At 42.6% G+C, this 16,968-nt stretch overlaps 2 protein-coding genes across 2 annotated transcripts; both read left to right on the top strand.

Annotated features, from left to right (window-relative positions):
- Positions 1–2,000: 2,000 nt before the first annotated feature.
- On the top strand, positions 2,001–6,162 carry LOC115736467 (pectinesterase). Its single transcript, XM_048272157.1, has 4 exons — positions 2,001–2,819; positions 2,952–3,273; positions 5,152–5,497; positions 5,598–6,162. Exons 1-4 carry the CDS (start codon positions 2,070–2,072, stop codon positions 5,941–5,943), a joined length of 1,764 nt encoding a protein of 587 aa, XP_048128114.1. The 5' UTR covers positions 2,001–2,069; the 3' UTR covers positions 5,944–6,162.
- A 5,116-nt stretch (positions 6,163–11,278) lies between these two features.
- Positions 11,279–16,953, top strand: LOC115736330 (alanine aminotransferase 2-like). Its single transcript, XM_030667979.2, has 15 exons — positions 11,279–11,629; positions 12,546–12,596; positions 12,948–12,998; positions 13,384–13,449; positions 13,533–13,594; positions 14,083–14,161; positions 14,242–14,346; positions 14,480–14,590; positions 14,785–14,922; positions 15,057–15,131; positions 15,313–15,433; positions 15,557–15,711; positions 15,879–15,953; positions 16,144–16,347; positions 16,580–16,953. Exons 1-15 carry the CDS (start codon positions 11,438–11,440, stop codon positions 16,694–16,696), a joined length of 1,602 nt encoding a protein of 533 aa, XP_030523839.1. The 5' UTR covers positions 11,279–11,437; the 3' UTR covers positions 16,697–16,953.
- The last annotated feature ends 15 nt before the right edge of the window (positions 16,954–16,968 follow it).

The following is a 16,968-nucleotide window of genomic DNA, read 5'->3' on the forward strand; positions in this document are numbered from 1 at the left end:
ATTTCGGATATACTCTTGCCTTTTACTTTTCATTTAATGCAGACTTTGCGTCGGAAGTGTTTTCACTTTTCCTCGATCCAAAGCATTCGGAGTTTTCTCGATACACGCATATTAACATGTCAACTGTTCATAACTTTGGAAATTTAGGCAATATTTTAAATTTGGACGAAAAGTGAAAAGCCAATTCTGATAATTTATATAAGACTGGGTGTCTGTTTGTTTCGCGACAAGTGAATGATGTGGAAATAAACGTAACCTTTATACTTAACTGATGAAAAGAAACGAAAGGGTGCAACCTCTTTGGTGGGGATTATCATTCACGCAACTCACAAAGTGTCCAAGCAAAACGTAGAAAAATCCAAAGTGCGAGTTGGATGATGTCTCTTCGTTTGGCCAAGAAATTTCGTTTAAAGATTTCAGCTACATGTTGCGACGGGCAATGCGAGGGATCCAATGAAATTGGATTTGGACACGTGATATACAATCACATGATGGAAAATGATGATAAAAGGGTTAAAGACACCACGCAAAAGCCAAAAGATTATTCCTCGTTTATCATAGAAAAATTCAAGTTGCAATCTGCGAAGATCCATGCCCAAAGTTTCAAGTGTAAAACAAAATGAAATTACCAATTCACGTGGAATTTAAAAGCCAAAAGGGCATATTTGAATTGGAAAACATTAGTGAAAGTCTCAGAAATTTTAAGAAATACAAATATTGATATCCAGCTTCATTCAGCACATTTTATGATTTTCTTCAAAAAGTAAAACATATTTATTGTTTTGAGAAAGATGACATTTTTTTCGGAGCTTAAATTCGAATCAAACGCCCTTTAAAGAGACGGGAGCGAAAGTAACCCGATACCCTCCCTAAACATTTAGTTATAACTCCGAGTAAACTCAAAGAGTCGGTTAAGTATGGACCCATTAGAGCCCTCAAATTTGAAATTGAGTAGGTTTTATTTGAAATTGGTTATGTCAATCAAATCCCTCTCAAATTTACCCTTAAACAAGATGCCTTTTACTCACACAATAATGACAAAAAAGTAAAATTCCACTTGTTACGGAACACTTTCTCTCTAAACAATCTGTGCCACACATTTTATGGTTCATAGAATCCCCTTTATCAACTTTGCAAATTATCTCCACTTCTTATCGCCATTCTCTTATTTGTTTCTGAACAATGTACAGAAGAGCACGCCAGCTATCCTAAAATTCAGGTAGAAGTATTCACAAATCATAAATAAGCACGCCGATAGCGCGATGCAAAATAACTGTACACGCTCAAAGAAATTATTGCAAATATCTTTTGATAATTAAGGGCGCGCATGACGATATTTATGGAGTAAAATTTCTATTCCAGAAGTACTTTTGGAGTAGAATTCCGTTTGATAACGCAATTTCTAAAACAGAAATCCTTTGCGTTACGTAACTTCAACTTTTCTACTTCTCGAGCATTTTTTTGCTCCAAAAGTAATTTTGGAGCCATTTGAAGAAGAAAATTTTTTTTTACTTCTCTCTAGAAGTAAACAAATCAACTTCTAGCCAAAAACCTACTTTTAAAGCAGAAGTGTTGCCATGCGTGCCCTAAACTTCACAGTATGGAAATCCTCGATGTGTTTCGAGTCTATCCACTTATCAACTACCCGAGCATTGAATGCTGGACAAAGCAACTATGTATACCAGTCCCACAGGGTCGACTAAGATTATTTTAACTTTAATTGATATTTTTGGAGCTCTTAATGCTACAAAATAGAAATAGCAAAAAACTCTACAAAAGAAAATCAATGCTATAAATATCACTTCATCTCCCTCATTTTTAATTGTTTTTTATGTGGCACATGGTTTGCGTAATTTTGTTTTTCAACATAACCCATCATATTGATGAAATAGACGCCCTTTGAAAAATCATTCAATCAATTATATCAATAATTATAGATATAAACTTATAAAGTAAGTACAAAATAAAATGGAATCAAAAATTTTCTCTTTCTTTTTATACCCCGTGACATTTCACATCACACCCCCGTCGACCCACTGAGGCTCGCATCATCTCCTGTCTTTTTCGCCATGGCCACCGTCAAGCAAGTCCTCGCCGGGATCTCAACTTCCGGCAAGAGAAACCGAAAGCTCCTTCTTTCCATCTCCGGCTGCCTCCTTCTCGTCGCCGCCGTGATTGGCATTGTCGCCGGCGTCAACTCTCGCCACCGCGGCCGGAACTCTGACGTTTCCACCATCACCCCAGCGACCCACGCCGTCCTCAAGTCCTCATGCAGCTCCACGCGCTACCCGGACCTCTGCTACTCCGCCGTCGCCGCCGTCCCCGGAGCTTTCGCGGGCCTCGCCACCCAGAAGGACGTGATCGAGGCGTCGCTCAACATCACCACCGTTGCCGTGGCGCACAACTTCTTCGCCATCGGGAAGCTCCTGAGAAAGAGAAGCAAGAGCCTGACGACGAGGGAGAAGAGGGCGGTCCGCGACTGCCTCGAGACCATCGACGTGACGCTGGACGACCTCCGGGAGGCGGCGCGGGACCTGAGCTCGTACCCGAGCTCGGCGAAGTCGCTGACGCAGCACGCCGACGACCTGAAGACGCTGATGAGCGCGGCGATGACGAACCAGGAGACCTGCCTGGACGGGTTCTCGCACGAGGACGCCGACCGGCGCGTGCGGGAGTCGCTGGCGGAGGGGCAGGTCCACGTGGAGAAAATGTGCAGCAACGCGCTTGCGATGATCAAGAACATGACCGACGCCGACATGGAGGTGGAGCGCATGGCCGCGGCGCACCGGAAGATGCTTAAGGAAGAGGAGCGAGTTCAGGTGCGTGGTTATAGCCTTATTAGGTTAATGTTCTCGTCTTTACATCGTCGTAATGTTGAAGATTAAACAAAGAAAAAACTTTGCCCCACCATCCCATCAACGGAGCAGTCTGCTTAAATTCTTTTGAACTAGGGTGACGAGAGTGGGTGGCCCCAGTGGCTGTCGGCCGGGGACAGGAGGCTGCTGCAGTCGACGGCGGTGACTCCAGACGTCGTGGTGGCGGCGGACGGGAGCGGGACCCACAAGACGATCTCGGCGGCGGTGGCGGCGGCGCCGGAGAAGAGCAGCAAGCGTTACGTGATAAGGATAAAGGCCGGGGTGTACAGGGAGAACGTGGAGGTGTCAAAGAAGAAGACGAACCTGATGTTCATCGGCGACGGGCGGACCAACACCATCGTCACCGGTAGCCGGAGCGTGAAAGGCGGTTACACCACCTTCGAGTCCGCCACCGTCGGTATGTTGTTTCTGATTGACCAACTAAAATGCTTTTGTTTGTTAAAGTACACGTCACTCGATCATGCAGTAAATGCTCATTAAAAAAAAAACAATTAATCAACTACGCACATGCGTACAGCTTGGGAGGGTAATGAGGTCCGTGTAGATTCACCTACTTTTGGTAGCATTAACGTACATATATGTAATTGCCATAGCCTATAGGCACAACCTTGTTTTGAGCTAAAGTTACAAGTGCAACACTAGCATTAATAATTGAATCAATAGAGATACGAAAGTCAACTTGTCAAAGCAGAGTGAAAGCTGGCCGATATGACTAAACATCATTATTGGCGTGTTGCGTTCGGAAAGCTAGGGAAAAATCGAGAAAGAATGGTGAATTTACGTGAAAAAATTGTCCAAAAAGTTTCAAATCTATTATATTTTAGCAAATTTAGTTCTAAATTTTTCAATTTTGATAATTGAGTCATAAACTTTTTGGCAATTAACTAATGAGTTTATCAAGTTAATTTTCATCGATAATCACTAACTTAGACGTCGATGGTTTCATGTAGGACGACTGACGTTGGTGTAGATAATTTTTGTTTTTTTTTTCTATTAGGTGAAATGGGGGTCGGTCGATGAGGGCTGGTCGGTGACCCTCGCTAAGCTTGGCAGACAAAAACAAAAAAGAAATAAAAAATAAAATAACTCAAAAATTATAAAAATTATCAATGTCAATATCGGTTGTGCCATGTAGAACTTGCGGGTGCCCACGTCGGCGGTTCTGAGTTAAAATAGGCTTAAGACTCAATTTGCAAAAATGAAAAATTTATGGTTGAATTCATTAACTTGCAATAGATTTAGCACTTTTTGAATATTTTATTGAATTGATGTCGAAAGGATTACGGAGAAAAAAAAACTTAACTATCAGTTAGATCGGACCCGGAGCTGAATTATTATAGACGAGGACCTAAGTTGGCAAGTGGTGGTGACTTGACCACGACGGTCCATGGGGACAAAGGTGGCTCCGGCAGCCTTCCTAACTCATACATGGGAGAGACGGATTGGCCCTCTCATCTCTCATATGGTCTTCGTACGGTCGTGCTGTCTCTCAGACTTGTCATAAGTCAAATGGCGATTAGCAGATTAGTTTGCGCACCTTTTGGAGTGATAAAAGCATACTTAACTTAACGACATTAATAACATAGTCTTTTTCATCCAACATGTACGGCGGCTCCCCACCCCCCCCGCCCCCCGATATGGTGCCGGAACCAAAGTCAAAAGTCCATTGAGAATTTTAAATAGCATTTTTTTGCAAACTGAGCTCTGGGTTTTTCTTGGCTTCTCTATGTACGTCTCTTTTTTATGTCCCCTAAATGTTTTTAATAGTTAATGCTAAGAATTAAAAATGTACAAAAAAAATTTCGTTTCTAATTGAGGTGATGGTGGGTTTTGTACCGCCCGTTGCCACGTGCCGCACTTTTGCCAAAATTCGGACACGGCTCCGTGGCACGTGGGAAATCTCTTTACTGTCCTTCCTTCCTCCCTCCGATTGCGATTAGTGGATCACAGCGGAGCTGGGGCGTGGGACAGATCTTGAATCTTGATTGGCGCTCCCAATCTCTCGAGCTGATTTAAAGTGAAAACGACAAGTCGTTCGTGGTCCCACTCCCACCTCTTTTTTTTTTGCTCTTTTGGCGCTTTTCTCTCTCTCCTCCGTACTTGATTTGAACGCACGATCCTTCGCTTCCCACGTTGCGTACGGCGAGGCGACAAGGACGGCCTTCCCCTTGCCGGGATGCTTCCTTCGTCCCCTGTTTCTCCTTCCTCGTCTCAGCTAGATGGTTAATTGTAATAATTGGTTTATCGAAATGTGACATTTTGTCGTGCGCTGCAGCGGTGGTCGGGGAGAGATTCTTGGCCCGAGACATAACCTTCCAGAACACCGCCGGCGCTTCCAACCACCAGGCCGTCGCCCTCCGCGTCGGCGCCGATCTCTCCGCCTTCTACCAATGCGACATCCTCGCCTACCAGGACACCCTCTACGTCCACTCCAATCGCCAGTTTTTTGTCAATTGCTTCATCGCCGGCACGGTCGACTTCATCTTCGGTAACGCGGCCGCCGTCCTCCAGGACTGCGACATCCACGCTCGCAAGCCGAACTCTGGCCAAAAGAACATGGTTACCGCTCAAGGCCGAACCGACCCGAATCAGAACACGGGAATAGTGATCCAAAAGTGCAGGTGCATGCTCATAGGAATAGTAATTATTTCCCTGATATGATTTGGTGTCCTTGCTAAAATAACTCAACAACCGTGACCCTAAATTTCGCCGATGATGCAGGATTGCCGCGACGAGCGACCTCCAACCGGTGAAGGGCAGCTTCCCGACATACCTCGGGCGTCCGTGGAAGCTGTACTCGAGGACGGTGATCATGCAGTCGTCGATCTCGGACGTGATCGACCCGGTGGGTTGGCACGAGTGGGACAGGACGTTCGCCCTCGACACGCTGTACTACGGAGAGTACCAGAACACGGGCGCAGGCGCCGGAACCTCGAAGAGGGTGCAGTGGAAGGGCTTTAAGGTGATAACGTCGGCGGCGGAGGCGCAAGGGTTCACCGCCGCGAGCTTCATCGGCGGAGGCAGCTGGTTGAGCTCGACTGGGTTCCCATTTTCGCTCACCCTGTGAGCAAAGATCGAACCGGTTCGTCCCATGACCAATTGGTATTTCCGATTATGCATATTAGGTTATTGTCCAGTGGCTATCACCATTGGGTTATTTAGTGCAGATAATGAGAGAAGATGACTTGAGCGTTTGGTGTTCTTGAGAAATCGAAATAATTCAACTACGTCGTATGAAACTGTGGGACGGTTAAGGAGACGTGAGATTTACGCATGTGTATTAAATCGTAAATCTATTGAACGGCCACGAATCGTAAATCTTGGACCTACGTGACGAGATAAAAGCTGGCAAACGCTTCACAAAATCACTCACATGCGGACTTGGCTGAGCGCGGCCATCACCGGCCAAAAAACCTGCTTGGATGCGCTCGGAGAGGCGAACTCCGCCCGCCATGGCGGGATGAAACTCGCCATGTGAAACTCCACAGACTTCACCAGCAATAGCATACCCATCGTCACCAAAATCGTGAGCTTGTTAGCCACCTCCAACGTCCCCATTCACCGGAGGTTGCTAGGGGTTTGAAGGCAGGTCTGATTTCCCAAGCTGGGTTGGCCCGGATGACCGGAGACTACTCCAAGGGGGTGAACCTGAGGCCGAACCGAACGGTGGCGCAAGATGGGATGGCAAACTACGAGACGATCGTAGACGTGGTAAAGCTTGTCGAGGTTCATGATCTACATGAAGGCTAGGGTTTATACGTTAGAAAGTCCAACTCAAAAGCTTAAGCTTTTAGAATAGTTGGTTGTGATCTCATCAAATCTTTCATGGTGTTAGAGCGGGAGGTCCCGAGTTCAAACATTTCCAGGCCCCTATTTGCCTTCCCAATAAATATTTTCAAGCTTAGTACTAGCAAAAAGACCAAACTAAGCGTAAGGGAAGATTTTATGAGACCACTACCAACTGTTCTAAAAGTTTAAGCTTATAGAAAAAAGCGTGGTTTAATATTTATATATTCCAACACTCCCCCTCACGGTTAGTCCGATTTTTTTGCCTAGTACTAAACGTGGAAATATTCATTAGGGAGGTAAATATGGGCCTAGAAATGTTTGAACTCGTAACCTCTTGCTCTGATACCATATTAGAAAGTCCAACCCAAAAGCTTAAGTTTTTAGAACAGTTGGCTATGGTCCCATCAAATCTTTCATTATAAGGAGAATGTGCTTTTGGATCAGAGCAAGTGGAATGTGCTGATGTATGAGGACGGAAGGACCCGTATCATCGTCGCCAAAAACCTAAATTGCTTCGATGGAACTCCGACAATCGCGACAGCAACTTTCGTTAAGCATTGTTGATCTCTCTGATTAAAACAATGGTTCCTCTTCATAAGTGAAATATGTCATCTCAATTATTAGCTCTAAACTTATGCTCGACAAATGCACTAACCAAAAAGGTTTTGTCCGATACCAGCTTGCTGTAGGAAAAGGCTTCATTGCCAAGGAAATGGGGTTCGTGAACACCGCGAGCCCAGCGAAGCACCCAGGCGGTGGCATTCCGGTCGTAGTCCGACCTCTCCGCAACGTACCGGTCCTCGTTTGACGCATTCAGGGACACCCTCTATGCCCATGCGAACCGCCAGTTCTACCGAGACTGCCACGTCACGGGCACAGTGGACTTCATCTTTGGGCAGGCGCCCCCGCCGTCCTCCAGAACTGCACGATCCTACCTCGCCAGCCCCTGAGCTTCCAGTACGACACCCTCACGGCCTAAGGCAAGTCCGACCCGAAGCAGAATGGGCGGAATCTCGATCCACAAGTGCAGGATAACTCCGAACACGGTTGAAGGGCCGGACCGAGTGAATCACCAACGTGCAGCCGCCGAAGACCATCTCTCACAGAGAGTACACGAACACCGGGCCGGGCTCCAACACGAGCGGGTGGGTCAAGTGGCCCGGGTACCATCCAGCCCTCACTATGGACCAGGCCGGGAATTTCACGGTGGGCTCGTTCATACAAGGCAGAGCGTGGATGGCCCAAACTTCTTTCGCAAAAAGTAGCCGTTTCCAAGAGTCAACATTTGCTTAACGTGTATGCATGTGCAAAAGTCAATGAGTCGTTTCCTTTTTGTGTTTTCAAAACAAGCTTCGAGATTTCGGAACGAAAGGAAAAAAGCGGAAACCGCTTTGAAATCTCTGAAAAAGAAGAGTGGAAATTTAAGGACGTGAAGAAAAATCAGCGATTTCATGTTGCAATCTAACCGTCCGATTACAATCCGACAGTTTCTTTTACTATGAAAAATTAGGTTGATAAATGTGCGCGCATGATGTCATTGGACAATCTAATCACCTGCAGTACTTCCAAATTGGCTGTCAGTGAATCACCCTAATCAAAATCAACTGATTAACTTTGGCAAAAGTAAAGAAAAGTTAAAAAAAAAAAAAATGAGGTTGGTTAATTAAGCATAGAAAGGAGAAGTCAATACTCGCCATTAAACCAGTCTCGGTTTCCACAGTCGTTAAGGTAACGTCAGGTCACTGGCGGTACCAAATTATTATGGAAGTGGAAAAGGATTGGCCAATAAAAAAAATACTTTTATTATTCATGGTAATGTATGTCTGAACATCTACTTAAACAATAGAAAAAAAATTCATTTATTTTTTAAACTATAGAAGTAATCATTTTATGAAAATGTTTCCCAAATCATTAATTTTTCGCGAAACAAAAAAAAAAGTGAGACTCAATTGGAGTAGACAATATCGTGCTAGCATCAAAATGAGGCTGCCTACAATCTTACCAGAGTCAATTGGACTATATGTTTCAGATACTACATTGCTTAGTCATTGGTCGTTGCCTTGGTAAATTAGTCTCGCGCGACCTTAAACTAGTACAACGCGCTTTCAAACCGTGCGAGCACGAGTAACTGTTAGAAAAATATCGGATAATATAGAAAATAAGAATAATTACAAATCTATTTACAAAAGATGAGAATGTAACGACAATTATTTAAGGCGTGCAATCACCGTCCTTAAGAAAATTCTGCCCCTCGAAGTACGAAACTCGGTATATTAGGCTTTTGGTGGCTATTTTCTCAAGACACGACAAACCTTCTTCTATACTCCGAACCGAATATTAAAAAGAACTGGAACAACATCATGTGTACAACCTAGTAAGGAAAAGTAAGAGAATGAAAGGACATTCTCTTAGCAATTCAATGAATCATCAAGATTGTCTCTTGAAGTTCAATTTACATCCAAACAAAATAGAGCCGTTGATTATAAAGCCGTTGGAAAATAATGGATGATTTATGAAGAAATAAATCGCATGTTACAAAATCATTGTAATGCCATTATATAACCGGTTATATGACCGTTGTAAAATCGTTACACAACTGTTATATATTAATGTCGGACAAAAGAGGTTACGAATTGGTGAAGGTAAAAAAAAAAAAATGTTACAATAACATTAGCTTCTAATATTTCAAAACTTATAGAAATATCCAACGGTAACTTCCATTGATGAATGACAATTTACGAACTCATTCATATAGAGACAAATTTACATAAATGTGTGAAATGGCCACCTCCTAATCCGCCCCCCGAAAGGCTAATCAGACAATTTGTTTTTTGCCTTTTTTCACACGAAACTATTTATTTCCATGCCAGCTTTAAGGCGCTTTAACTAGTCCATCTCCCCGCATGATCTTCAGGAAAGCGCTCCCCAGCATCGGCCCCTGAAGTGCTCCTACCAAGACTGGAACCCACATAAATGAATTTGTTTTTAATCATACCATCTGATTAAACACTTTATTGGTCAGGCAAAATGGCATTAACTACATATGAATGCAATAGACATGTTATTGTACTTACTGGTTCGGCGGTGGAGTCGGCTTTGATACCACCTGTAAGAACCATGGAGGACTACCACTATGTAATGTTGTCTATTTTGGGCCGGAGTCCTTGCAGTTTTAAAATGCGTTACACAGAGTAGAAAACCCCAAACCTTATTAACTAACCCAGAACTCCTCTCTAGGCAATGTGGGACAGAAGACATGCGCTTAGCCTTGCCCTTGTACTGTCAAGGCATTGCACTAGCCCATCCCTCCGTACTTACTGGGTCTGGGTCGTCACAATTATACTACCACATTGCCCCCAAGGGGAATTGTCCAAGTAGTAAACGTGTTCGTCCATCCTGAGGCTTGCGTTTTAACCGCAACGTATGCACGTTCTCTTGGTGCCACTGCCAAGCACAAACCATAGATGTCCCAAGTAATTACGCAGGGTGTACGAAAGGCGAAAACTGTCATTCCAGGTAGGGGATTACTTGATTATTCAAACAGTCCGAGACAGTCATTAATACAAAAAGATTAGAAGTGTCATACTTACATACTAACGCTAATATGTTACGGAAGTCTTAAATCCTTCAAATTTGAAAAATGATTAAAGTGCGCACTCTCAAGATTCTAACAAAATTAAAAACATAAGAATGACTGGGCCTAATTCTCTAAAAAATATCAAACTTTAAATCTAGTCTGAAATCCGCCTCGGACTTTTTTTTTTGGCTAAAAAAGTCCCAACATTTAGGTTCATTCTCGAATCTGCCCGAACTTTTTTGGTCTTAAAAAAAAAACTTTAAGTTCAGTTACAATTCCGCCCCGAACTTTTTTTTGTCATGTATAAAACTCCAAACTTTAGGTTCTGTCCCATTTCTCCATCGAATTTTGTTTTTTCTAAAAAAATTACAAGCTTTCAATCTATTATCAAATTTACCTCGTGATCCAATCCCAACTTGATGTGGCATTTCTACGTTAACAACAAATTAACATTAACAAAGTAATGAGGCGATAGGTACGTAACGACGTGGAATAACAAATTCACTGAATAAAGAAAATTATTGAAATTTTCCAAAATAAGATTGTTCTAGGATACGAAAATTAGGGACGATTAATGATGATTTTTGGATAGAGGGTTAATGGGGACATATTTGAGATTGGAGTAAAAATTAGTAATTTTTACTATAGAAAAAAAAAGTTCGGTATAGATTTGGGATTATACCTAAAGTTCATAATTTTTTTCGAGACAAAAGAAGATCGTGGTAAATTTGGGACTGGATTCAAAGTTTGAATGCGAGAAGGTGCGTGACTTCTTGCCGTTGGGAGGAGATGACTTGCCGGGCAAATTCGTCATTCATGACTAGACAGTAGACATCCAATAAATATATATAAACACAGAGATACTTGCTGTTTTTTTATTTCCCTTCCGGTTCTTGGGGTTTTTGCTGACGGTGATCTTCCGCTAATCCTGCCTCGCTTCGCACGCCAGCATCCATGCTGTTTCTGGAACGAAAAATAAGAAACCAAGGGAAAGAGAGATCTGATGTTGGAAGCAGGCGTGATTTGACTGAATACCGTGGGCGAATTGCGTTTGGAAGATTTGGACAAGCGGAAAAACGCTCGCTCGTATAGAGAGAGAGAGAGAGAGAGAGAGAGGAGGAGGGGCGCACGCGCACACACAGGTTTGATCGTCACGTCACGTACCCATCTCTGCTTTGATCGTGGGTATAAAACGATGCGGAGATTCGCAGCAGAGAGAGCCAGAGACCTCCTTCGCTCTCATTCTCTGCAACGCTACAGCCGCCGCCGCTTGCTCTCTTCCCTGACTTCTCAATCTCAATCTCGTTTCTTGTCCTCCACTTCACCTCCCGATTCGCCTCCTTCCATGGGTTCTCAACCAGTTACTCTCGATACTATTAATCCCAAGGTGCCATTTTTGTTCCCCTCTGGTTTTTCTTTCCTGGAATTTCAGTTTCGCTTTGCTTCCCTTCCCCCCCGTTTTTTTTTTTTTTTTGGTGAGGGTGAAACAACTTTGGTTGGCCGCTTTGATGTTCTTTGCGACATGGGTTTTCCCTTGATTGGATGCTGCTCCATGCGGGTCATGTTGGGGTGGCTCTTGTTGTTGACAATTTTTTGGCCTTTCTTTTGTTGCCCTGTCTTTTTTAATTTTCTTCGTGTATTTTTGTTTCTGGGTGCTTGCATGATTAGGATTACCCGCTCTGTAGGGGAATCTGCTTTATTCCTGCTAGTTGTTTGTTCTCTTTATTTGTGTTTCCTGTTTGTTTCTTTTCTTTTTTACCCCTTGTTGATTGAGTTGAAAGCTTTTTGATGGTCTACAGCCTCTCGAGTATGTGTATGTACTGAAAATATTGGGCCACCAACTGAATATGTAGCTCAAATGTGTGGTCAGATGCATCTTGCATGTAGCTCAGCTAGGAATGATTAGAGTTCAAGTTCAAATCTTTGTGAAGCGCTTGACGTTTGCAATCATTATCCTTTTTCAATTGATGTGAATGACGGGTGGATGATGCCCGACATTCTCTGTCTAAACTGATATATTGTCAGTAGCGGAGAAATCACTGGTTCCATGGGGACTGTGATGTATTTTTGCTCCATGTCGTTGTAGTGCCGCAAAATCTGAGCCATTCAAGTCAAATCAATGATCAGTGAAAGAATATTTAGTCATTCTTGTGAAACATTGAACTTAGAATTGAAGGCAGAGTTGGGTTCAGTCCTTTTTCTTTTTGAGATTCTTCATCATGCATTTATAGCTCTTGGTTGCAGTCTGCAGAATTATCTTCTCCTAGTGTGGTCTTTCACCTTGTGTGGTTCCTCTTATCCAGGTTCTGAAATGTGAATATGCTGTTCGCGGTGAAATTGTCTCCATTGCCCAGGTGATGTGACAATCTGCGATCTGCAGTTCGTTTGTGATTACAAATAAATACGCTTCAGTAGGGGTGAAAACACTTGTGGAGATCCTACTTATGGGGACCCTCAAATAATTGATAGACAGTGACTGTCCTATGCTGCATGACTAAATGATGATAAACTCAATATCAAATTAAAATATGCAATTTTTTGGGTTATTGTTTGCAAGACTGATGCTTTCGAAACATTGTTCACAATGAACCAAAGAAAGATACTCGGCACAGAGGGAATATGTTTTCAGTGATCTTATGCAGGGCCTAGTATATGATATGTTTCCTGAGAGTACTTGTGGCATTTTTTTTTTTTTTTGGGTACAGCGTTTGCAGCAAGAGCTGAAAGAGAACCCAGGTTCTCATCCTTTTGATGAGGTACTTTTTCTGCCCTTCATGTGTTATTCTTCATGGACAGTTCTCATGCTATTACTGGAATGGGCATCTCACAATTAAGTTCAGCATTTGAATATATGGTCATATTGCATTATACCTGCTCATGTAGTTCAATCCTATCTATTGAAGCAAAGGATGTTCCTGAACTTGTTCTTAACTTCTTAGAGTTCAATGAAATGGGAAGTAACTCACAAGGTTTATTTTTCAGAAAAAACAAATCTAAGAGAAGTATCTTGCAAGGATTAACTTGTAGCGAACAAATGGGGGCTCTGTTGTGCAACTTCGAGTATTCAGTTCTGGAAGACTACGTACTGATTTTGAAAGTTATTCTTTTTCTGAGAGATGACGGCTTCGTTTCTTGGTGCAGATACTTTACTGTAACATTGGAAACCCTCAGTCTCTGGGCCAGCAGCCAATTACCTTTTTTAGAGAGGTATTATTTGGTGTAGTTCAGCCTAGTCTGCACAACTCATTCTTTCCCCATGAATGCTCTAATTATGGTTGTCCGTTTTGTAGGTTATTGCCTTATGTGATCATCCATCCATTTTGGACAAAAGTGAAACCCAGGGCTTGTTCAGGTACTGACAGATAGCATCTTCTTTATTGCATTTTTCTGTTACAGAAGGGTCACTGTCTTAGATTTCCATAAAACTGTCAATTGGGGAGGGGATATGGATTAGATGGACAAGTTTGTGACTAAGCAAGTTTGTGACTGAGTGCTATGAATAGCTCAAGCAATGATGTTATCCACTCGTTTTTTTGAACTTCACTGTTAAATAGAATTGCGTTTAAGTGTTGTACAGGAGTTTCCAACGTTTGAACTGAGTGTTGAAACTCGAGATTATTCAACATATATAAGCTACTGACTAGCTTTATGTTAAATCACTGTCTGTTTTTGCGCATTCATAATAAGTTTGTTGAGTGTGCTCTCTTGCTTTCATGCTTCCCAACGTACTAATATTGCCGGCTTATTGGCTCTGGCTGGGAATGTCTTGGATGAGGTGTACTTTTAATTATTCCAGAATCAGTTATTTTCCTTTGCATTACTCTTTCTTGCATATTGCAGTGCTGATGCTATAGAGCGAGCTTGGCAGATTCTTGATCAAATTCCTGGGAGAGCAACTGGTGCATATAGTCACAGCCAGGTTTCGGAATATGCCTATCTCTATACAGTCGTTCTTTTCCTGGTACCACGTGATTTATGGTGTCATCTTACAAATGGCAGGGAATCAAAGGTTTGCGTGATGCTATTGCTGATGGTATTGAAGCCCGCGATGGTTTTCCTGCTGATCCAAATGATATTTTCTTGACAGATGGTGCTAGCCCTGCGGTACATCCGTATTCTTATCTTTCCTTTCTTCGGTGCTGGTTGTCTTTGGCATTAGGAACTTTCAGGTTTCTCAGGGATTGATCTTTCATAATTATATGATGAATAAAGCTATAATTCCTTTACATGGTCTCAGGTTCATATGATGATGCAATTACTAATAAGATCAGAAAGTGATGGAATATTCTGCCCTATTCCTCAGTATCCTCTGTACTCTGCTTCAATCGCCCTCCATGGTGGAACCCTCGTAAGTTTATCACTTATAGTTAAAATCGAGATGCATAAGATGGTATGTTAATGGGATTGTTTCAAAATTTGTCAATTAGTGTATTTGGCCCTCTTAATGGCACGCAGCTATAATTTCTTCGCATGTTTTACATCTTTAATTGTGATGGTCCAGAGGTGTGTGTTAGGAATTAAGATTGTGATGTATTTCTTCAGGTCCCTTACTATCTGGATGAGGAGACGGGATGGGGTTTGGAAGTGTCTGATCTTCAAAAGCAATTAGATAGTGCAAGATCCAAGGGTATAACTGTTAGGGCACTGGTGGTTATTAATCCTGGCAATCCAACCGGGCAAGTAAGAACTTTTGATTTGAGAACATTTTCCATTCTAATTCAAATGCCAGATGCTGTTTAGAAGCATGTGCGGATGTCTCCATTTCGATTGTTCCATGTTTACCTTTCTGATGATTTTGGAGTTTGTGGCTGCAGGTCCTGGCAGAAGAAAACCAGCAGCAAATAGTAGAATTTTGCAAGAAAGAAGGTCTTGTTCTTTTGGCTGATGAGGTTGGTCAATATCTCTGGCACAATATGCACAAGTAATTCTACAATCCCAACGCAAATTGAGGCTGGATGCCTGCTTCAAGCTAGCCTGTTGCATCAATAACTCATTGCATTTGGGTGGCCAGCGTTTTTATTTCTTGTATTGAGAACAATGACAACATTGACTTGAGCGAACTTCATGCAGGTATACCAAGAAAATATTTATGTTCCGGATAAGCAGTTCCACTCATTCAAGAAGATTGCACGATCAATGGGTTATGGTGAGAACGACATCTCCCTAGTTTCTTTCCAATCAGTCTCAAAAGGTATGCGTCTCTCTCTCTCTCTCTCTCTCTCTCTCTCTCTCTCCTTGTTTGATATTTAAGTAAGATGTGGTAATCAAAATGACTGATAAGTCGAATATGTGGATTTTCCTTTTCTGTGGACAGGATACTATGGTGAGTGTGGTAAAAGAGGAGGTTACATGGAGGTGACAGGGTTTAGCGCTGATGTGAGGGAACAGATTTACAAAGTTGCATCTGTAAATCTTTGTTCCAATATCACTGGTCAGATTCTCGCAAGCCTTGTAATGAACCCACCGAAGGTTTGATCTTTATTCTCTTTAGCTTTTCGCCAACTATTTTCTTATTTAAGATCAATGATTGCTTGAGCAATGCCCGACTGTAATAATGCTATTGTTTTGCAACATCCTTCTACTAGTACTCTTAAGTTGCAGTCTTACATTTATTGGGATATATAACATGAACGCAGGTTGGAGATGAGTCATATGAGTCATATTGTGAAGAGAGAGATGGAATCCTCTCATCCCTAGCAAGACGAGCGCAGGTCAGCTTTCTTTGCTAAAGAGCGAAGATTAGTTAATATGGACTGGAGTAGTTCTTCTTTCGGAATAACTGACACCTGTGGGGACACCATGGGGAGTATTTACCCGTAAATGCCAAAAAGGATACTACTAAGTAAAACCTTGCGTCTATCAATTCTCATCAAGTTATACTCTTTGTCCTCCTTTGAGCAGACACTAGAACAAGCTTTGAACAGCTTAGAGGGCATAACATGCAATAGAGCAGAAGGAGCAATGTATCTCTTCCCTCGTATTCATCTTCCCCAGAAGGCAATTAAGGCAGCAGAAGCTGCAAAAACGGCACCAGATGCTTTCTACTGTCGCCGCCTCCTTGATGCTACGGGGATTGTTGTTGTTCCTGGTTCTGGCTTCGGACAGGTAATTTCATTAGTGCACAGTGTTCTATACTTAAGAAGAAATTGCTGCTGTATGATATCCATTTCGGAATATAAGCTTTCTTTTCATCCATATGATGAATGTTAAAGACGACAAAACACTGTTTCCATAAGGAAGATTCCGATGAACGATTATCCAACTTGATCCATAGCTCGAGCTATCTGTGGTCGTGTCCTCTAAATACTTTTATTGTGTTTTCGGTGCTATGTGGAAGGTCCCTGGGACTTGGCATTTCCGATGTACAATACTGCCTCAAGAGGATAAGATTCCGGCGGTCGTGTCCCGTCTAACTGAATTTCACAAAGGGTTCATGGATGAGTTCCGCGATTAATGAAGATTCTTGCTCCCGGCTGCTTCTCGTCAAGGTAATAATTGGAAGCTGTTGCTAGCCATGTTCATGAATAGCTTCAACGAGAGGAACATGTATTATTTGTTGTACTGGTCCTTTTTCTCTCTAGCTTGAACTGTCGAACTGAGTCAAGACACTGGCCCCTCAGGGTGGATCGTGGGGTAATCACTTATCAAATAGAACACGGAGCTATCTCAAGCCTACAGTGTTGATTTGTTTCCTCCACAGTGTTCATCTTTGGCGCTGTTCGAATG

This window comes from Rhodamnia argentea, chromosome 11, assembly GCF_020921035.1.
Source record: "Rhodamnia argentea isolate NSW1041297 chromosome 11, ASM2092103v1, whole genome shotgun sequence".
In the NCBI taxonomy this organism is placed as follows: Eukaryota; Viridiplantae; Streptophyta; class Magnoliopsida; order Myrtales; family Myrtaceae; genus Rhodamnia; species Rhodamnia argentea.

Coding starts and splice junctions, on each gene's coding strand:
- LOC115736467 (XM_048272157.1), top strand. CDS start 2,070: ATGGCCACCGTCAAGCAAGTCCTCGCCGGGATCTCAACTTCCGGCAAG. Junction 2,820..2,951: donor AGGAAGAGGAGCGAGTTCAG/GTGCGTGGTTAT, acceptor CTTTTGAACTAG/GGTGACGAGAGTGGGTGGCC. Junction 3,274..5,151: donor CTTCGAGTCCGCCACCGTCG/GTATGTTGTTTC, acceptor CGTGCGCTGCAG/CGGTGGTCGGGGAGAGATTC.
- LOC115736330 (XM_030667979.2), top strand. CDS start 11,438: ATGCGGAGATTCGCAGCAGAGAGAGCCAGAGACCTCCTTCGCTCTCAT. Junction 11,630..12,545: donor TCGATACTATTAATCCCAAG/GTGCCATTTTTG, acceptor CCTCTTATCCAG/GTTCTGAAATGTGAATATGC. Junction 14,347..14,479: donor CAGATGGTGCTAGCCCTGCG/GTACATCCGTAT, acceptor ACATGGTCTCAG/GTTCATATGATGATGCAATT.